General features: G+C 34.8%; 1 protein-coding gene across 8 annotated transcripts in view; it reads left to right on the top strand.

The window, feature by feature from the left end:
• The window catches only part of ORC4 (origin recognition complex subunit 4), an 87114-nt gene that overhangs the window by 14572 nt on the left and 50065 nt on the right, over positions 1-22477 (top strand). For 3 of the 8 annotated variants that reach the window (XM_026492836.4, XM_057317505.1, XM_044381611.3), the window contains one exon: positions 21632-21705. In XM_026492836.4, the coding sequence (XP_026348621.1) occupies positions 21649-21705 (57 nt within the window). In that variant the 5' untranslated portion in view covers positions 21632-21648. Of the gene's footprint in view, positions 1-2465; positions 2715-7723; positions 7851-8373; positions 8416-10495; positions 10547-21631; positions 21706-22477 lie in introns of those variants that run through there. The other 5 variants (XM_026492832.4, XM_026492837.4, XM_044381609.3 and 2 more) reach the window with 4 other exon arrangements.

Genomic DNA, 22477 nt, shown 5'->3' with positions numbered 1-22477 from the left:
TAAGAAGAGTTGTTTTTCACTTCGTTAAGTTTTTTTCTTGCTGTGAGGACAGGAGTGTCAGCCTCCAAGCTCCTTAAATGCTGAACAGAAAGCTTTGATCCTTTCAAACAAAAAATTGTAGGGTTTTTTTGGGTTTTTTGTTTGTTTTTTGGTTCTTGTTTTTTATTTTAAAACCAAGTTAGTCAAGATTATAGTTGAAGAGTAATTGTCTTTCATTGTACCGTATAACATAGTTAGCGTCCTAGCATTGGATATTTAATTTTCCTTTTTGTAATCAAAGATAAACATTTTTATAGCTAGATATTTGTGTATGTCTGTAACTATTTCTTTTGAGTAAATTTCTGGAAGTGGAATTGCAGGATTGAAGTGTGTATAAAATTGAGCCTTCTATTTATATGTGTTGTACTATCTTTCTGTGTTGCTTCTATTATCCACAACCTCACCAATACAGACTATCGTCTTAACTCAAACAGAGCAAACATTTTAATTTTGTATGCCAAAAATGATATCATTTAGTCTTTTTAAATTTAATTTTAATGAGAAAGAACTACATTTTAAAGATGAAATTTACTTTATTCTCTTCCTAAGTTTTTTTTTCCAAGTATAATTAACATACAGTTACTACTTTCAGGTGTATAACATGATTCAACACTGTACCTTTCTTATTGCTCATCAAGATAAGTGTAAGCTTAATCTCCTTTATCTATTTTAACTATCCTCCAACCCATCTACCCTCTGGCAACCACCAGTTTGTTCTCTGTACTTAAAGAGTTTGGTTTTTTCTCTTTTTTTCTTTGTTTTGTTTCCTTAATTCCACATATGAGTGAGGTCTCTTACGGTATTTGTCTTTTTCTGGTTGACTTAATTTCTCTTAGTGGTATATCTTCTAGGTTCATCCATGTTGTTGCAAATGACAAGATCTCACTTTTTCGTCATGGCTGAGTGATGTTCCATTATGTTATGTATATATATTTCAATATATATATGTCCACCACATCATCTTTATCCATTCATGTGTGGACGGACAGTTGGATTGCTTTCATATCTTGGCTATTGTAAATAATGCTGCAGTAAACATAGGGGTACCTACATCTTTTAAAATTAGTGTTTTTGTATTTTTTGGGTCAATACCTAGTAGTGCAATTACTGGATCATTTGGTAATTATATTTTTAACTTTTTGGGGAACTTCCGTACTGTTCCCACAGTGGCTGCACCAGTTCGCATTCCCACCAGCAGTGCAGGAAGGTTCCTTTTTGTTCACATGTTCTCCAAATGTTGTTTCTTGTGTTTTTGATTTTAGCCATTTTGACAAGTATAAAATGATAGCTCATTGTGGTTTTAATTTGCATTTCCCTGATGATTAGTGATACTGAGCATCTTTTCATGTGTTTCTTGGCCATTTGTATGTCTTTGGAAAAATGACTACTCAGGTCCTCTGCCTACTTTTTAATTGGATTGTGGTTTTCTGGTATTGAGTTTTGTAAGTTCTTTATATATTTTGAATGTTAATCCTTAATCAGATATATCATTTATAAATATCTTCTCCCATTCAGTAGGTTGTTTAATTTTTTTGGTGGTTTTCTTTCCTGGGCAATAGCTTTTTATTTTGGTATAGTCTCACTAGTTTAATTTTGCTTTTGTTTCCCTTGCCAGAGGAGACATACCTGGAAAAATGTTTCTACAGCCAATGTCAAAGAAATTATTGCCTGTGTTTCCTCCTAGGAGTTTTAATGGTTTCAGGTCTCCCATTTAGATCTTTAATACATTTTGATCTTATTTTTGTATGTGGCATAAAAAAGTGGTCCAGTTTCATTCTTTTTTGCAAGTAGCTGTTCAGTTTTCCCAGCACCATTCGTTGAAGAGACTTTTTCCCATTGTATACTCTTGCTTCCTTTGTCATAGATTAATTTGCTCTAAAAGTGTGGGTTTATTTCTAGATCTTCTATTTTGTTCTGTTGATCTTTTGTCTATGTTTGTGCCAGTACTCTACTGTGGGATTACTACAGCTTTGTAGTATACTTTGAAATTTGGGATTGTAATATCTCCAACTTTGTTCTTCTTTCCCAAGATTGATTTGGCTATTCAGGATCTTTTGTGATTCCATACAAATCGTAGTATTATTTGTTCTAGTTTTCTGAACAATGCTGTTGGTATTTTGATAGGGATTTGCATTCAGTCTGTAGAGTGCTTTGGGTAGTATGCACACTTTAATAGTATTAGTTCTTCCAGTCTGTGAGTATGGAATATCTTTTAATTTGTGTTGTCTTCGATTTCTTTCATCATTATGTTATGGTTTTCAGTGTAACACACTTATTAATCTTAATTTTATTCCCAGATATTTTATTTATCCTGGTGTAATTGTAAATAGGATTGTTTTCGTGATTTCTCTTTTTGCTGCTTCATTACTAGTGTATAGAAATGCAACAGATTTTTGTGTGTTGATTTTGTATTCTCTGACTTTACTGGATTCATTTATCAGGTCTAGTGGTTTGGTGGAGTCTTTAGGGTTCTCTATATGTAATATCATGTCATCTGCAAATAGTGAAAGTTTTTTACTACTTTACCAATTTGGGTACCTTTTATTTATTTTCTTCATCTGATTACTGTGGCTAGGACTTCCAGTACTATGTTGAATAAGATTGGTGAGACTGGACATCCTTGTCTTGTTCCTGACCTGAGAGGGAGTGCTCCCAGTTTTTCCCCATTGAGTATGGTAGGTGTGGGTTTTTCATATATGGCCTTTATTATGTTGAAATATGTTTCATCAGAACCTATTCTGTTGAGAGTTTTTGTCATGACTGGATGTGGTACTTTGTTAAGTGCTTTTTCTGCATCTGCTGAGATCATATGGTTTATATCCTTTCTTTAGTTAGTGTGAAGTATTATGTTGATTGATTTGTAAATGCTGAACCATCCTTGTATCCCTGAAATAAATCCCACCTGGTCATGGTGAGTGATTTTTTTAATGTATTGTTGGATTTGTATTGCTATTATTTTATTGAGGTTTTTTGTTTCTGTGTTCGTCAGAGGTATCAGCTTGTAGTTTTCTTTTTTTTGTAATGTCTTTATTTGGTTATCCTTCAACTTATTGGAATAGTTTGAGAAAAACAATATTAACTCTTCTTTAAATGTTTGGTAGGATTCATCTCCAAAGTGGTCTCTTGGACTTTTTTTTTTTTTTTTGGTAAGAATTTATTTACTTTAGAGAGAGAGTGCGCACATGCATGTGAGCAGGAGAAGGGGCAGAGGCAGAGGGAGAGAGAGAATCCCAAGCAGACTGTGCCCTGAGTGGGGAGCCCGATATGGAGCTCTATCTCAGGACCCTAAGATCATGACCTGAGCCAAAACCAAGCGTTGGATATCCAACCGACTAAGCCATCCAGTCGGTTTGACTGATGTTACAGTCAGTCACTGAAATAAGAGCTTCTTACAGATTCTTGACTTAACAATAATCTCTGATTAAGAAATATGCATGTTTTCATCAATTAGCATGCATAGTTTAACAAAGTATATGTAAACGCATTGTTTCAGTGATTAAAATGGGGTACTAAATTTTAGCATTTTGCAGATTGAAGAAATCTTGCAGTTTAACTTTTTTTGTTTTGAAGAGAAATAGAGCTTAACGCCCTTTAATATATAGGAACCACATGAAATTGTTCTAGTGGGATTTTTTTGTTGTTACTTGCTTTCTCTAGAATAATATTTATTATTAGTAGTAAGAGCAGATATATTGTTCCTGGTTTTATTTGTAACATTATTTATAGTGGGTTTTTGATACCTATCCTATTATAAATTAAAGAGCCAGATTTTTAACTTTCCAAAAGATACTTTATTTATTAGGCTATTATCTAATAAATATTTGATCCAGAATCTTTGATTCTATTTATGAATTTTGTGTGAGCCATATATCTATAATGATTTTTTTTTGGTCTTTTGACTAGTTTTATTAACAAAGGTTGTATCAGTTACATAGGAAAAAGTCCAAAGGCTTGTATTTTTTTCTAGATATTGAAATTGTTTAAATCCCTTTCAACTTCTTTTTTGAATGTTTGGTTAAAAATTAAATTTCAGAACTTCTTGGTGCTATAGTTATTTTTTGGCATATTTTTAACACACTTCCCATTTCTTTTGTGATCACTATTTTTTTTTAATGTTTTCTGCCTTTACTTTTTCTCACTGTTTGTCTTAATTATTTTGTCATTTTTCTGCTTTTCGTTTTCATCATACACAATTTCATCTTAATTCCAGTTTAGTTTTATAAGTTACATGTTGCAAAGTTCATATTTAGTTTCTTTAGTAATAAGGGTGTAAGTTTGTCTAATACCAAGTAGTTCTGTACCCAATTCTAGCAAGAGTGTTAGGAAGGGAGTGTTCCCCACACCACCACGCAATTCTCAGACACTAGCTGGATGTCCTACAGTTCATCTGAATTCTGACATTATTTACCTGGAGATAGCATCAGATTCCACACATTAAGGGTTCAGTCCTACAAAACTATCCCCTGCGCTCACTACTTCAGGTTCCAGTTACAGGTCGAGGTTGTCACCTGTTCTTCTGACCAACCTGCTATAGATCAGAGGTTCCAACGATCTGCTCCTTTTGAGTGGCTCCCAAAACAGAATCATTTTACTTATTAGATTACCAGTTTGTTATTAAAGGGTGTAACTCAGGAGCAGCCAGATGGAAGAGATGCATAGGACAAGGAATGTTGGAAGGGGTGTGGAGTTTCATGTCTTCGCTGAGCATGCCACTCTCCCTAAATCTCCATGTGTTCACCAACACAGAAATTCTTTGAAATTTGTACTTGTGGGATTTTTGTGGAAGCTTTATCACATAGGCATGATCTATTATCAGCTCCATTTCCAGTTCTTCTCCCTTCTCAAGAGAATGGGATTGGGGCTGAAAATTCCAAGCTTCTTCTAATCATGGCTTACTCTTTTGATAACCACTCCTTATCCAGGATGTATCCAAGAGTTGCCTCATTAGACCAAAAGACATTCCTATCAACCAGGAAATTAAAAGGGTTTCAGGAGTCTTGTGTAGGAACCAGAGTCAGAAATCAAATTTTTGAACAAAAAATGCTTTTGGTGCTCTTAACACTGAGGAAGTTATAAGTGTTTCAGGAGTAGTATGTGCCAGGAACCAGGGCTAGAGACTAATATGTATTGTTCATTAACTCACAAATACCCTACGTTTTCCTCTAAATTTTACCTTGATTCCATTCTCTGGATTTTGTGATTTTTTTTTTCTTTTTGGTAGAGAAAATTAACAGTATTTATGATTAATTCTCATGGATTATCAGTACTATTAGTGGGTTGGGTTTTTTTCCTATAAATTTTAAAGCAGGATGTATTGGTTATCTCTTGCTATGTAGAAAATTATTCCAGAACAGTTGCAACCAGTAGTGGTTTAAAACAAAAAGCATTTATTTTCTGACAGTGTTTCTGTGGGTCATGAATTCAAGAGCAGCTCGGGTGGATGGTTGTGGTTCTTCCGATCTCATGAGGTTAGAGTCAAGATGTTAATTGGGTTGCGGTCATCTGAAAGCTTGACAGGAGCTGGAGAATCTGCATCTAAAATAGTTCACTCATGTGGTTGGCAAGTTATTACTGACTCTTGGTAAGAGGTCTCGGTTCTTTACTACAGGAACCTCTTTATAAAATTGCCTGACTATCCTCATTACATGGCAGGTGACTTCCCTCAGGGCAGGTGGTCTAAGTGAAATCAAGGCCTGTCCTCAGAAGTCACACTCCATTATTTACAATATCCTCTTGTTTATACTGGTCAGCTCTATAACATGGTAGGGGATTCCTCAAAGATATGAAGGTAAGTTCTTAGGTAAGAACCACCGAAGACCATTTTGGAAGCTAGTTAAAATAAAGTGGGATTACCAAGTTTTCTTTTAGGATGTAAGGAAAACCTTGCATTTTGTGTATGAGACCTCCTCCTATTAGTGTCAGAAAGTTACCTGGGGTACCATTTCCCCTTCTCAGGTCTCAGTGGCTATCCCAGGTATCTTCAGAAGAAGCTGTCACTTTACGTAGAGAACTATAGTTGTGGCCTTCAGTTAGGATAAATGGAACTTCTGCTGAGTTTCCAAAATTAGAGATTGGTAAACTCCTTTACCATTCATTTTCCTCATGTTTTATGATTGTTGTCCTGCTCCTTTAGATCTTATGGTTATCCTGGAATTCTGAGAAAACTTACATGTTACAGAAGTCTTTTATAGATACTAGGTTATAATACCCTTTGTGTAGTCAGTGTGCTTTATATCTTATAGAAGTTTTTCAGCATTTTGGTCATCTCATCTTTTTAGCTTTCCTGATGGCATAGATTTGTTCTATTTATTGTTTTTTCTGTGACATTGGTGACATTTTTGAAGGAAGTCAGGGTAAATTGATGTGCTCAGTTAGCTTTCTTAAACAGGAGCCTAATGGTTTGTCTCACAATTACGCAGTGTGGTCTGCCTCCACAGGAAGAAAAGACTAGTCCTGCATGTGCTTTTTCGTGCATTTACTTAGAAAAGACCATTTTTTTATTAACAAGTATATTGCACCACAAGTATGTTGTACCACAGATCTAATGTTGACATTCTGTGTTTGTTTACCTCTTACCTTTTCAAGGAAATACATGTGGGTATATTGAGTTAGGTTTGTTTTATTTAAGAATTAGGAAATTAATTGGTCGAGTGTATTTGAACTTTTTTCAGGTAGAAGAGTTAGTTCTCCCTGTAGCCAGTTAATTAGACTGGTGCTTTTGTTTATTGTTGGGAGTTTTGTTTCAATGAGGGTGGTTTTTATTGTTTTCCTTACCTCAGTGGTAAAAGAATAGCAATTTTTTCAGAACAGAGAATGGTATATATATGAGAGGTATATAAAGAATGACATCAGTATAGGAAACAGTATATTTGAACTTGCCTGTTCACAATTGATCATAAGTTAACCTTGGTTGGATGGGGGTGGTTTGCTGAGAAGGGTAGATATATTGCATCTGAGTGCTTAACCTGAATCTGACTGTAACTGGATCTGTGAGTAAATTTGTGTCTCTGTTTTCATATGTGAAAATGAGGGAGTTGTGTTTGATGATCTTGCTAAAAATAAGTGAGTCTATAACTTTTATGAAGACACTTTGGGTATTTTATCTTAAAGTCATCATGATGAACAGTTATTTTTCAGTACAAAGAATAATGTAAGTAACTGAAAATTCTGGTTTGGAGTCTCAAAAAGAAAGTTTTCCTGTGTATTGTACAACGTTGTGTAAGAAAAAATTCCAAGCTGTCTTTTTAAAGCAAAAAAAAAAAAAAAAATGTTTCCGATAAGGTCTCTCTTTTAAAAAAAAATCCAACTATTTGTGGAGATCTTATTACGGTATAAATGTTTAAACTGAGATTTTTCAACTGTCATGGCAAAGTTATCTAAGCATGTTGATGGGGAGGTTAAGGGGTGTATATACATTAGTATTCTTTAGTAGACACAATGGGAGAATATAATCCCGGGCTTAGTACTCAGATTGTAAGGATATGGTCCTTTTGTTTCCTGCATAAACCAAAGAGTCTCATTAGAAACAACAAACTGTTCTTAAAGTTTTTAGGGTAAATTATAAGATTTCGGGTTTACATGGGATAATTTCTAGAAATTCTCAGGTGGTTTCTTTTTAAGGCAGTATTTTCAGATTTGTCTTCTTAAAATAGTTTAATATTTGCTAATTGATTCACTGGGGTCGTAGCATATAATATTTACATTTACAGGAATTCAACTGTGAGTATGTCAAAGGGAAAAAACAAAATAGTGGGAAGGATTCTATTCATTATTCTTCCTAAATGAACATATGCCCTGGAGTAATTGCTCTTGTAAGTACAGTACTGTACAATACTATACTTTATGAGTATGAAATATACTTATGTACTTTTCCAAAGAAAGTCTCTATGTGTTCGTTCTCTTCTTACTCACTGACTTTAGTGCACAGGTCTTAAATATTGAGTCCTACGTATGATACCTTCCTCCATCCAAAAATAAGATGTTTTTGTTGATTCAGATCTTTGTTTCCTTTATACTGTTTAGCCATCCAAGTAAACACATTAGCTTTGAATCACAGCCTTCATTCCTCTTCCTATTCCGCATATTTCTAGTCAAATTCCCTGTGCTCAGAGAATTTCCTGCGTTCAGAGTACTGTTGGCTAATATGACGTTTAAGATGTAGTTACGAGATAAATCAGTGCCAGTAAAAAGATATAATACATTTCAAAAGCTGAAAAGATTTCTAGATTATTTGCAAATGTGTTGTGTCTTCATTAGCCTATATAATTCAGAAGTGAATATATTTTAAATGTGTATTTTAAGGAAATTCTCTCAATTTTTTTTATTGTTTTACAGTAATACAAAATTGACATGGGATACATCATGGGATGTTTCATGGTCAGTAGTTATAAATATTGTAATAACTTATAAGTAATTGCCTTTTTTACATGAAGATTTTGTGTCATTAAACTTAATCATTTTCCCACTGAGATTGTTTACTTATTTTGTTGACTATTGATCCACCAGTGTTATTAAAAACAACTCTGGGGGCATATTCATTAAGGTTAGGATTCTAATAGGTTCTTTACAAAGTAAATACATTTATTAAAAGATACATATGTGTATGTATCTCTGCACATACATGTGTGTACATATGCATGTATATACACATATAAGTGTGTGGATATGTCTCCATGTGTTTATGTGGTTCCAGGCACATTGCTATGTAGTATTGAAAACTGAGATGCAAGAGAGAACATGGCTTTTCTGGAGAATTACAGACTTTTTGTATGAATTATTTTGTGAGTTTTGAGTATTAGACATTATAAATTTTTAAAAATAATCGACATTGTAAAATAACAATGAAAAAAATAGCATGTCATTATATAGTTAGACTAAAGGTGCTTAAACTTTGGATTCATTTGATCTGAGTGAGTTTCTAAGTAAATTGTGTCACCTCTATATTCACTGGGAACAAATGGAGAGAAAAAAAGATTTTATAAAGTTGTCAGGAGTTACTAGTTATTCCACTGTGGACAAGTTTATCTAGAAATCACATTCAAAAACGCAATTATTTAGGATTACTCTTCAGCTCTGATGAACTCAAGGAAACATCTCACCAGTCTCTGCCCCAACTTGACTTAACTAAATCCACATAATTTTATAGACAGCATTTCCACCTGATCTTTTTAGGAAGTACTAAGAATATGTTTGCTTGTCTATAAATTCTAAAACTGGAATTTATACCTATTTTGTCCCTTATTTGTCCCACCTTCAGCCTTTCTTTTAATTCTATTTTAATCTTTTCCTTGCTACAAACACTCCAGCTGACAAGAGATAAGTGTGGAAACTAATTCTAGCTGGCTGAAAAACAGCTTAAATATATTCTTACCTCAGTTTCATCTCAAAGAACAATAACAAAACGTGGAAACCACCCACAGATTTTCCTAAAATATCTTTCGTTTTACATTTTATTTGACTGTTTATCCAATCAAGATAATTTTTCTAACTGAAGAGAGGCAAAGTTCTAATGTTTTGTCCATTGTTACTGTTCTTTGAAAAATGCCAGCCATATTGAGTTAGACACTAAGTAAACAGTAGTAGAATTTGTATTTTTCACTTTTACCTAATTTAAACAAAGGTTGATAGTATATAGTATATATTCTTTTCTTTAGTTATTATCAGAGGGAAATCTTTTTTTTTTTATTTTACCGTGAGTTCTTGTCACAAAGTCCTACTCCTCTGTACTGGAACTTTAGGGTTTTGACCAAAAGAGGGCTGTTGAAAAAAATAATGATAATTTGTACATTTTTCATTTTCAATCTCACCAATTTTACACAGATTTTGTAGGAATTCTGTTAGTAAATTTCTTTTCTCATGTAAATTGTTTTTCCAAACTGGAAAGTTGTGTTTTTATATTTTTAACAAATGGACATAATAAAGCCTATTCATGCTCTTTGTAGGAATATATGTTAGAAAGTTCTTTTTATAAGTAGTTTTAAGTGCCTATATATGAGAATTTCTTATAGGTAATACATCAGTTTCAGCCACAAAATCAGAGATAAAAACGTTTTCAAATTGCTCTCTCCATAGCACAAGTTTCTTTCAAAAATCAGTTTCTTGCCTACCTTTATTTTAAAGTTCTACATAGAGTTTGTTTCTTTCTTTCTCTTTCTTTCTTTCTCCTGTCCTCTTTTCTTTTCTTTTCTTTTCTTTCTTTTCCTAAGCAATACGCTTTAGACAGGCAGCCACTGTTCTTTCCAGGAAAGATCGACTGGTTTTTTTTTGCAATGTCTGAATTATTTCACTTTCATTTAAAAACATCATAATACCTTTAAGTTCAAGTTAGCTGCATTCATTAATTCCACCAACTGGGCCCATATGCCTGTGTTGTATAGTAATAAGCTGAACATGAATAAACATGTGATGGTGCCATTTGTAACCCCTATGGTTTACTTAACTCCCACTGTTTCCTTAGGGCTCCTGGGTTGCTGTTAGTGACATGACATGACTTGAGAATCAAGTGAAGGTATTAATGTCAATTTATATATTAAGTATTATCTAAGTTTCATGTAATTCTAACTTTTTAGGTAAATATTTCAAGTAAAAGCCTTTAAATACTTGTTTTATCTGAGAGGATTATTTTGCACCAACTAGTGTGGAGCTTATTCATCTGCAGGGCAGGAAAAATTCTTTGTTGTATCTTTGACCTACTTGGACAACTTGAAAACTAAGTAAATAGGACATAGTCTCACCTGTTTTCTCTTGTAAATGCTTTCTTTGGTTTACAGTGTTACAGTTTCTGTTCACATTACTAGTATAGGCTTCATTAATTTTTTTCTCCTTACCTTGTCACTTTGCAGGCTATTCCCTTGAAATAGAAGCGTTGGGCCTTGAACAACATGAGGATTAGGGGCATACTTTTTTTTTGTATGTCTTGATATTTTCTATTTAAAAACTGTCATTTGAAACTAATAATTTAGTAGCTCTGGAAATCAGATTTTCCTGTTCTGCAGGGTTTGCTGCTTTTTTGTCTTTGTTTATTATTCTACTTTTTTAATTGTAGTGTGTCTCTGTACCAAAGATCAGCTTGAGGTATAAAATTAAGGTCTCTCAGGTGTCTGTGAGCCTGTACCTTCCCCTGGACATGCATCATGACTTTTTAATTCCTCTCATTTTATGCAGTTTCTTTTGAATATCCTAGTCTGTAATCTCTGGCTCCCAAAAAGAGGAAGAGTAGGGGCACCTAGGTGGCTCGGTCGGTTAAGCGGCAGACTCTTGGTTTAGGCTTAAGTGATGATCTCAGGATCCTGAGATCAAGCCCTATGTAGGATTCAGCACTGGGCTGAGCGCTAGGCGTGGAACCTGCGTGAGATTCTTTCTCCCTCTGACTTTTTTACCCCCTCACCCCCCCACCCCTGCCCCTGCACGCCCAAAACCACTCTATCATAAAAAAAAAAAAAAAAAAAAAAGAAGAGTAAAATGAAGGGAGGGAAAAGGGGCACTGGCCTTTTAAATTCCATAGAAGTTATGACTCAGGAGGAAGAGGGACTTCCAACAATAAGAGGAAATGGAATAACGATGGCAACTGTGTAATATGTTTTTCTGAGATGAGAAGCCACCATCAGCACAAATCCCTGACATTGGGCAACAGGATCCCTTTTACCCATTCTGTCACCACAAGCTGTGTAAGATCCTCTAGTATCAGCTTCATAGCTGCCTCTCATTGGATTCAGTAGTGGGAGATGGGTAGCTACTGAGCAAAGAGCTGAAATTAACCGAAATTAATGGCAATTTCCAAGCCTTCCTCTGGATATTACAAACCTTAAATAGACTCTAGAGTTCCAAAATAGTTATATCACATTCTGTCCTGTACAATTGCTTTCTAGTGGTGATAAATTCCTGGTGCTTCCTACTTTCCATAATCCATCTTCCCATAATCCCCCTAGGACATTTCTTTTTAATTATTTGTTTGTTTGTTTTATTAGATATTGCAAGGATTCTCTGATTTCATTTTGCTCAGTGATCCTTATCCACATGACTCCTTATTGGCTTTCCAAAGTTCATATGATAAACGCGTATTACTTTTTCATGTTCAAAGAAGTATATTATTTTAAAAATACAGATGTTTATTAATGTAAATTATGCAGGTACACATTTGGATTGTCAGTCTTGAACATCTGGGATACTAGCAATTTTCTTTCAGAATGCATTCATCTGGTATTTTTATTCCCTTAAAGAAAAGCCCAGTGATGATTTTGATGGCTCTTTTTGATGTTTACAGGGTTGTTGTTTTTTGTTTTAATGCCACTTCAGATTAACAGAACACTTCATTGGGTGTCACTAGAGGTAACAGCTGCTGCTTATATGTAAGTTGTGTGATCTTGGCAGGTTTTTAAAAATCTCTCTGCCCAATTTCTACTCTAATAAAAAGCAGCCAGTATGTTCTTTAAGGCCCCTTTCTTTACTAAATCCATGAGTTTATCCCTTGTTTTATACTTGTACTGCCTTTTCTACTTTAATATTCATATATCTTATTCCAGTCAGACTTTAAGCTTTTTGATGATAGAGACCAACTTTAATATTCATCTTTCCCATAGTGGTTTTCCCAGGGCCTTTGTAATAAGTACTGATTGGCTAAATATTTGTATGATTGAGAATCCTTGTATCAGTTTTATGCTTCTTGGTTTTCTCATTAACTATGATACAGGGAGGCATTTCTACATTCATTTTACATAAATAAATAAATGTTTAATCCTTTTTTTTTTTTTAAGATTTTATTTGTTTATTTGACAGAGATAGAGACAGCCAGCGAGAGAGGGAACACAAGCAGGGGGAGTGGGAGAGGAAGAAGCAGGCTCCTAGCGGAGGAGCCTGATGTGGGGCTCGATCCCACAACGCCGGGATCACGCCCTGAGCCGAAGGCAGACGCTTAACCGCTGTGCCACCCAGGCGCCCCTGTTTAATCCTTTTTAAGATTGCATTTATCTTCTGTTTTATTTGTAATGTCATTCCCAGTAACAATTTGTGTTTAATATGGTAAAAATATTCCTTTAAGCAGTGTCTGGAAACTGAGGTGGTAAACTCATTTATACACACACACACACACACACACACACACACACACGGACACACACATATATGTGTCACCCATACACATACAGAAATTCATACATATACATATGGAAATTGGAAATATTCCAAATATATGTTGTATAGCCATCTTATAATTTATTGGGCCAAATTAGTCATGAACTGTTATCACTATATAATATCACCAAAAAAATTTATATCTAGTTTACACAGCTGACAAGTTGAGTTTCTGAAATTTGTGGCATGAAAGGATTTATAAGTGACTTAACAGTATTATTTTGGTGAAGCAGTATGTTTTTTACTTTAAAATATTTATTAAATCAATTCAGTAATTTATTGAGCAGCTTATTCTCAGCCAAAGCGAGTGGTTATCCAAAGCAATTATTGGGGTGCCTGGGTGGCTCAATCTGTTAAGCATCTGCCTTTAGTTCAGGTCATGATCCCGGATCGAGCCCCATGTTGGGCTCCCTGTTCAGCAGGGAACCTTCTTCTTCCTCTCTGTCTGCCCCCTAGTCATGCTTGCACACACACACTCTCTCTAGTGTGCTCTCTCTCAAATAAATAAATAAAAATCTTTTAAAAAGTTAAAAACAACAAAGCTAGTGTCATACTCTCTGCCTTTGTAAGATTTGATAATTCTGGGTTCTTTTAAGACAGTGATAGTCAAAATCAGGTTTTATCTTATGCAGATGTTGTATGCTGTTGCTAATTAGCAGTCTGAAAGATACTTTGTCAATTGTCTAGACTTAAAAAAAGACTGACTTTTTTTTTTTAAAGATTTTATTTATTTATTTGACAGAGATAGACAGCCAGCGAGAGAGGGAACACAAGCAGGGGGAGTGGGAGAGGAAGAAGCAGGCTCATTGTGGAGGAGCCTGATGTGGGGTTCGATCCCATAACGCCGGGATCACGCCCTGAGCTGAAGGCAGACGCTTAACCGCTGTGCCACCCAGGCGTCCGAAGACTGACTTTTTTTGTTCAGATTAGTGGTATATGTCTATAATGGAATATTACTCAGCCATAAAAAAGAATGAGATCTTGTTATTTGCAACAACATATATAGACCTAGAGGACATTATACTAAGTGAAATCCAAGGAAGAGAAATACCAAATGATTTCCCTTCTATGTAGAATCTAAAAAACAAAACAAATGAATAAACAACAACAACAACAACAAAAGAAATCAGAAACAGTCAAAGAAATACGGAAAACAAACTGATGGTTTCCAGAGGGGAAGGGTGTGAGAGGATGGGCAAAATTGGTTAAGGGGAATAGGAGGTATAGGCTTCCAGTTTTGGAATGTGTAAGTTACAGAGGTGAAAGGTACAGCATAGAGAATATAGTCAATGGTATTGTAATAGTGTTGTATGGTGACAGATGGTAGGTACACTTGTCATGAGCAAAGCATAGTGTATAGACTTAATTGAATCACTATGTTTTACACTTGGAACTAAAGTAATGTAATGTACCAACTACAGTTCAATTTAAAAAAATCTGATTTGAGGGGCTATCCTAGGAGTCCGTGCACCTTGATTGTCCCTGGATGGTTTTGTATTCTGTTAGTCTGAAGGACAATCATCATTAGAACTAGCCTAAGATGAAGAGGTCAGGTTGGCTGTACATACCTGGTAGATTTTTGTTTACCATCCCTAAGGTGGGAAAACACTTGACATCTGGCTGGATATTGAGCTTTATTTGGGAATACATTATTAGTGTCATTTCTTTTCTTGTTGTGTTTTTACAAGTTAAGAGATTTTTCTAAATCACTTTTATTATTGGCCAGAGTTAATTTAAAATATATGATATAGGCATACCTGGGTGGCTCAGTCAGTTAAACGTCTGCCTTTGGCTCAGGTCATGATCTCAGGGTCCTGGGATCAAACCCCACATGGGGCTCCCTGCTCAGCAGGGACTCTGCCTCTCACTCTTACTCTCCTCTGTGCTTGCTCTCTCTCTCAAATAAGTAAAGTGTATGATATAGGGACAATGAAGTATATATAGAGTCTCTTGAGTGAGGTTTGGAGCTATGAGAAAGAAGAGCTGTAAGTGCTGATGAAATCTCAGGAGCAGTAAAGGACATGCTTCATTAAGTTTAGGAATTAATCAACATGTAGTTTTTGGAAAGCATAGAAATGGGTGATTATTGTGATAAATAAGCCACCTCATTTGGTAAGTGGAAACTGAATGTACACATGATTGGGTCTTAAATTCATTTATTTAGTCATCCTGCTTTGGTTAACATCTTTTTAAGAAGCCTAAAATTCCAAATATAAGTATGCTAAGTAGTGGTCAGTGAATATATTTTAGTATTTCACCTTTTAATATTTCTTCCTCAATTATAAGAGTGTGAGTTGTAGGGTTCATGGAAAATGTAGATAGGCTATTATGAGCAGGCAGTTTCATGTGCCATATTTTGATAATTCCTGTCATTTTTGTCTTTTGTCAACACAGAAACAAATTTTCAGTAGCCAGTACCTTTCTGATTTACAATTTGGAAGCACTCTAGAATTGATGTAGTGAGAATCTTCCCACCCTATATATGTATCCATTTTTATGTGTGTGTCATAACTGAGTAGAATGACCTAAGATGGAAAAGTCAGAACTACATTGCAACTCACTTACGTGAGCCAGTGGTGTAGAACAGTGGTTCCTAGACCTGGTAGTACAGCCTATCAATCAGAGAATATTCTGTAGATCCCAGATTTATGACCAAGACACAGAAATAATGTTTTAGAAAAATTTTTCCAGGTGATTAAGATATTTGGGAAACTTACATAGAGTAAAGCAAATAATCGATTTCTCTGTGTATGTTTCTAATTATAGTTTAATGTTACTCTTGTGTCCAAAATTTCATTAATGCCAGGTGATTTTCTTTTGCCTTTTTAAAATAAAAAGTTCAACAGTTTGTGAGCTAGTACTCTTTATGAGGAAGAATGCTTTCATTGGGCCTACCACGTTTCATTGAATGTACCACAGTAAAGGTACCTCATTGGGTGCATGGGGATATAAGAAATTATAAACAGCAGAATCTCATCATAGATGAATTGGCTATAATCTAACTGCCCTGTAGTTTAACTCCACTATACTACATAGTCCTGAAGCATGTTAACAGTGTAATTAGAGAGGAGAAGAATGATTAACATTCAGATATTTTAAAGATGCTTGTTAGTTTTCTATGTAGCTTTGGCTTTTTCTCTATAGACAGCTTCCAATGAAAATAAAATATTTGGATAGCATAACCAGGAAGCCTTTCAGTTTAGTGCCTTAGATCTGGACATTTAAGAACATCTAGAAGACCATTAACGAAAAGCAAATTATATCCATTGTTTGTATGTGTGAACATTCAGTAAATGATGTGCTTTACTTGGCTGCTACATGAATGAATATACTGGCTTGGGTAGTTCATTTTATGCATGGGTAAAATGACATTGTTTATTTTTAGTTATCTGGCTAAGAGTTTTTAATGTCTCCAAATGTGAAGTTTTATTTTTTTTGTAAGATTTATTTATTTATTTATTTATTTTAGAGTGTGCACACCAATGGGGTGGGCAGGGAAGGGCAGAAGGAGAAGGGGAAAGAGAAAGAAGATGACTCCCCGCTGAGCAGAGAGCCCAATGTGGGGCTAGATCTCATGACCCTGAGGTCATGTCCTGAACTGAGATGGAGAGTCGGATGCTCAAATTGCTGAGCCAACCAGGCACTCCAAATGTGAAGTTTTTTTAAAAATAAGTACTCATTGCTGTATTTGTATTCTGAACCATTTGGTTTGGTGGTAATATAGAGAGAAAAGGTTATATAATCCAGAGTCAACTTTAACTCTCACATAAAAATATACAGTGAATAAAAGCAGGTAATTTACTAGGTTAAATATGTATTCACCAAGACCGATGCATTGAAACATTAAGTAAATAAGAGAAGGTATGGTTTTTGTTTTATTTTTTTCCTACTTTACTGCTCTTAACAGGATATCTGTGATTGTCTACCTGGATTTCAGGTGCAGTCATCTTATTCTGGGCAGTGTTTAAAGCACCTGGCTTTTGCCAAAGAAAAGTATCTGCCTTCTGTGGTTATTAGCAATCAATTTCTCTATATTTTCACTACAGATATAATAATGTCATATGTGACACTGCTCAAGAGATCAATGTCCAGGGAAGTGGGCAAACTAACACAGATCTAAGTTGCTCAGGTTTTATAAAAAGAACCCTTTTGTCATTTACCAGGAAGCCTGTAGCCATGTTCTATGACACAAATCCAGTTTTTTTCCAACTCTGCATATTAGAATAATAATTTGTAGTGGAGGAGGTTTCTACCCCTAAAGATCCCCTGTTGCCCAGGGATTTATTTTTTTTTAATGAGCTTTCATTCATTTTGCTCATGTCTTCCTAAATACTGCTTGTTCTTTGCCACTGACCACCCACTTGGCATCACAGTAACTGACACAGCCTGTCCAACAGTGCTATACCATTAGTTTTCATCTTATGATTGGAACTGTGAGACTGTAATCTTCAGTTAGCACCATTATTTAGCTGGCTTTATCAGAGCAAATGTTTGTCCTCATCTCCTGAATCAAGCACATCTTTTTTGTTCTTTTTATATTAGGCGCCTTTCATGTCGTTTAACACCACTCTGAGATAACTATTTTCTAAAGTCGATAACTATTTTCTAAAGTATTTTTTACATACTAATTTTTGCTTTTGCTTATTTTTTTTAGTCTAGGGATTTTAATTTTTCCCAAGAAATATTGATGAATCAAAAACTATTTGTAAAAACAACTGTTAAAACATATATATCAAAACAATTTAATAATTCTTTGCAGGAAAGAAGGGCTTTTGTTTTTGATCAGGGGATGACATATAAATATAAAACATCCAGCCAAGTGTGTTTCTATATTTCATTCTTTTGTTTAAAGAGTTTATTTTTTAAAAATGTTTTTAAAGATTTTATTTATTTATTAGAGTGAGAACACAAGCAGGAGGAGCAGCAGAGGGAGAAGGAGAAGCAGGCTCCCCGCTGAGCAAGGAGCCCCATATGGGGCTCTATCCCAGGACTCTGGGATCATGACCTGAGCCGAAGGCAGATGCTTAACCGACTGAGCCAACTAGGCACCCCTGTTTGAAGAGTTTATATGAATATCCTCTGAAGGCTGTCTGAATTATCAGATGAGAAGACAAAAACTTTTTTGCTTTTCAGTAACGGAGGAAAGAAAAACTTTACTGACTTGTTTATTCCACTTGTGGCTTATGCTTTGTAATCTATTTTTCTATCTAATAGGAAGCCTTTTAGCTTATTTCATTTACCATGATGATAGTCCCCTGGCTTCGTGGTGTCTTTCCTATTCCAAATTCTCCTCTTTTGATGATCCTTAGATACTGTTTACCTCAGTATAATACTTAGATACTGTTTACCTTTAGGCTTAGCTTGAAGAGGTGCTATGTATACCCATGGGTTTCTTTATCTTCTGCAGTATCTTATCAGTTTTATCAGGTTTGGTATGGAATGAAAAGTAATCATCAATTTTCTCAGTAGCTCATGAAGTATGGTTCTGGGACTGGCAGTAGGAGCATCATCGGGGAATTTATCAGAAATGCAAATTGTCAAGTGCTGCCCTAAATCTATTAAATCAGAAACTCTGGGTATGCTGCCCAGCAATCATCATCTCTTCCAGGTGTTGAATGGCTTCTTAAACCATTAGTGATTTGAGGTCTTTGAGATCCATGTAGCTGTAGATTCTTTCTTTCTTTCTTTCTTTCTTTCTTTCTTTCTTTCTTTCTTTCTTCCTTCCTTCCTTCCTTCCTTCCTTCCTTCCTTCCTTTCCTTTCCTTTCCTTTCCTTTCTTTCCTTTCTTTCCTTTCTTTCCTTTCTTTCCTTTCTAGATTTTATTTATTTGACAGAGAGAGAGGACAGCAGGTGGAGCAGCAGGCAGAGGGAAAGGGGAAATTAGGCTCCCCAAGCAGGGAGCCTGTCATGGGGCTTAATCCCAGGACCCTGGGATCATGACCCTAGTTGAAGGCAGATGCTTATTAATGACTGAGCCGCCCAAGCGCCCCACCCATCATTTCTTTTTATTACCTGTATTAAAAATTGTATTTTTTTATATTAAGGAGATCTCAGTGAATGTATACCATTGAAGTATTCTCTCATAATTCTGAAGTACTTTAGTTGAATTTGGACTTGATAATTTATTGCATTGTCAAAGAAGTATTGTCAAAGAAATTGTTTAGAACAAGATTCTGTGCTTTCGCTTCCCACTCTTCCCCATCCTCCTCTTGGTTCTTCTCGCCAATGTAATGTGATAATTTAGAACGGGTACACTGATCACTATGCATGGATTTGACAGAATTGCAAATCAGGTAAACCATTTAATTTAGCCCCCAAAATACTCTATGAAGGAGGTAATAGTTTTATCTCAAATTTTGCAGAGAAGAAAACTGGGGCTTAGGAAAGTTAATCTGTGAAGGTGACACCGCAGAACAAGAACCCAGATCTAGGCCCTGTTAGTACCAAAGCTCTTAAACATAGTATTACCATCAATCTCATTTCTCTAGTTCTGCTTTTCCTTACTCTGTAAGAATTTGCATTTATCTCAAATTTGATATACAGATTTTTTTTCTGGAGTTTTTACGGTTCTGATTTGAATAATGTATTTTTTTAAATTTCATCACTTGCGACTGTCTTAAGAAAAACTTAAAATTTCTAGAAAAATTTCGGTGTCTTCACTTCCTTTGCTTTTACTTTTTTCTGGTTTAATTTAAAAAACAAAAACCTTTTCATATATTCAGTAAAAAATTTAGAGTCTATATTGAGAAGTTTTTCAGACATACTAAAATGCATTTAGTAACTTCAAGTTTGAAATAAGTAGGGAGACTGTTACAATCATGGCAGAAGTATGTTAAAAGAAGTATAAGTGTATATACTGACTGGTAATTTTAGTCTTCATTTGAAATACTCCTCTTAAGCCCCAAGTCTTAATTGATGGCAGCAAATAAAAGATGAAATATACTACCCTAATTCCAGAAAGGAGAATATATTACTAATCATTTTTTTAATGTGTTACTAGGAAGCTGTCAATTGATTATAAAAAGACACAAATACTTGATGCTCCTTGTCTAACAATAATTGACTTGTGAGTTCAGATGTTGATTTATAGACCTTTTTCACAGTTAGGAGTATTTTAAGCCACAGTGAGGATATCATTTCATGTTGCCAGAAGGGTTTTTCCCCCCGCATACAGCTCTTACTTAAGGGAAAATATAATAAAATAAGTAGAATAAAGTAAAAATAGTTAATGTAAAGAGTCTCAAAGTGCCTTGCATAAACATTAGGCTTCTAGAAGGTGCCCTAGGGCAGCTGAGAAGACCACTTTTCTCCTGAGAAGAAATATTCTTAAAGGATAAGACAGTTGAATGCTCTTGAGTTTCCAGTTTGGGATCTTGGAGCCAGAAGCCCTTTGGACTCTAGGCCCTGGCTACATGGCTTATACAGTAAGGGGGAGGACAGATTTGCTTGCTATCAATCTGTCAAAGCCTTGCTCAGATACTATCCTTCCAGAGAAGAATAAAACAGCTTTCCAGGGGGTGGTGTCTAATTATCAGTATATAAAATTAATAAATGTTGATTAATGAGTTATTAAATGAATTAAATACAAATCACTTGTAACAATTCCTGGTATATAAGCAAACATTGCTTAAGTTCTTATTACCGGACTAGTGAGGGATTGCTATTGGAAATCAGTGCTAAGAAAATTAGATCTTTTAGCTAGAGGTATTAATCTGTGACTGTGTTGCCCTGAAGAAGAATTTTACAAAAGTTACCTTTTTTTATTATTATTATAATATATATTTTCTATTCACGTTATCACTGCCAACTTTGTTTTGGATATTGTGCTAAAATGCTCAGAATTTTAAAACCTGTTTGGGGATACTGGCAATTAAATGGACAGTCTTTTTTAATATAATTTGATTATGGGTGAAGAGAAATAAAGGCAATTATGGATGTTCACAGAAGAGGCATTTTACCTACCCTCTAATGATTGTGTATGTATGATGAGTAGAACAAGAAAGCGAAGGCTTTCTGGAAGGTGATGATCCTATGGTATGGATGGGAGGGAAACATTCACTATAAAGGAAACATATCGGCTTAAAAAAAAAAAAAGGGAAGGGAATGTGAATAGTAGATTGAAGCGAAAGGTAGGAGTTAGTTGTCTGTAAGAACCATATACCATGTGGTATGGGAATGTCAAATAAGCCGTACTTAAGGAACTGTTGAGATTTTTTTCAGTTTTATTGAGAAATAATTTACATGTATTAATGTATAAGTTGAAGGTATACAGCATGACGGTTTGATATACATATATTGTGAAATGATTACCCCAAGAGATTCAGCTGAGAGTTTTTGAAGTTTGAGAAATTGGACATTTTCATGTTTTAAAACTTGTGTTTATTTTGATTCTGTAATAGTAAATTCTTAAAGAATCTCTTCAAGCCAGTCATGTTTTATATTCATGCTTTTTTTTTTTTTTAAGGATTTCAGTTTGTTAAAATGAGCAGTCGTAAATCAAAGAGTAACAACTTAATACATGCAGAGTACCTTTCACAGGTTAGTATATATTTTCGTTAACCTCAAAGTCTGTTATCATGCAAAGCTGATCAGAGAAATAGTTATCTTCTTAATTGGAATTCTCCCCTTAAGACTTATGAAGAATCACCCTTTCCATTCTCAAGTAGAGACTGTGTTACACTACTTTGACCCTTTGTAAGTCTTTAGATAGTGGGAATCCTAACTTTACTCCTGTCTTCCCAAATGTGTCCTAATTTTAGTTTACTTAAGAGTTCTGTACTTCTTCCTATTTTATTTCTTGTGATGCTGTTATAAATGGAATTTGTTTTCTTAATTTTTTTAGTTCATTGCTAGTGTATCTAAATGCAATTGATTTTTATATATTAATCTTGTATTCTGCAGCCTTGCTTTACTTATTAGTTCTAATAGTTTTTACTTTATTCTTTAGTTTTTTAATAAGACCATGTCATCTGCAAATATAGTTTAACTTCCTTTTCAATCTGGTTGACTTTTTTTTTTTTAATTGTCTAATTGCCCTGGCTAGAACTTTCAATACAATACTGAGTAACAATGACAAAAACAGACATTCTTGTTTTGTTGATTTTAGGGAAATACATTCACTCTTTCACCACTGATGTGATGTTAGCTATAGGTTTTTATAGATGCCCTTTATCAGGTTGAGGATGTTGCCTTTTTTTCCTAGTATGTTGAGTGTTTTTATCATGCGAATTTAATATTATCTGAAGTGCATATGGTATTCCAAGTGTTGAGCATATAGCTATGTGTCTGTCTCTTAAGAAATATAGTAGGG

The sequence above is a fragment of the Ursus arctos genome, unplaced genomic scaffold, assembly GCF_023065955.2.
Source record: "Ursus arctos isolate Adak ecotype North America unplaced genomic scaffold, UrsArc2.0 scaffold_1, whole genome shotgun sequence".
Classification (NCBI taxonomy): Eukaryota; Metazoa; Chordata; class Mammalia; order Carnivora; family Ursidae; genus Ursus; species Ursus arctos.
Note: the sequence above shows the minus strand (reverse complement) of the source record. Positions and strands in the feature narration are given on the sequence as shown.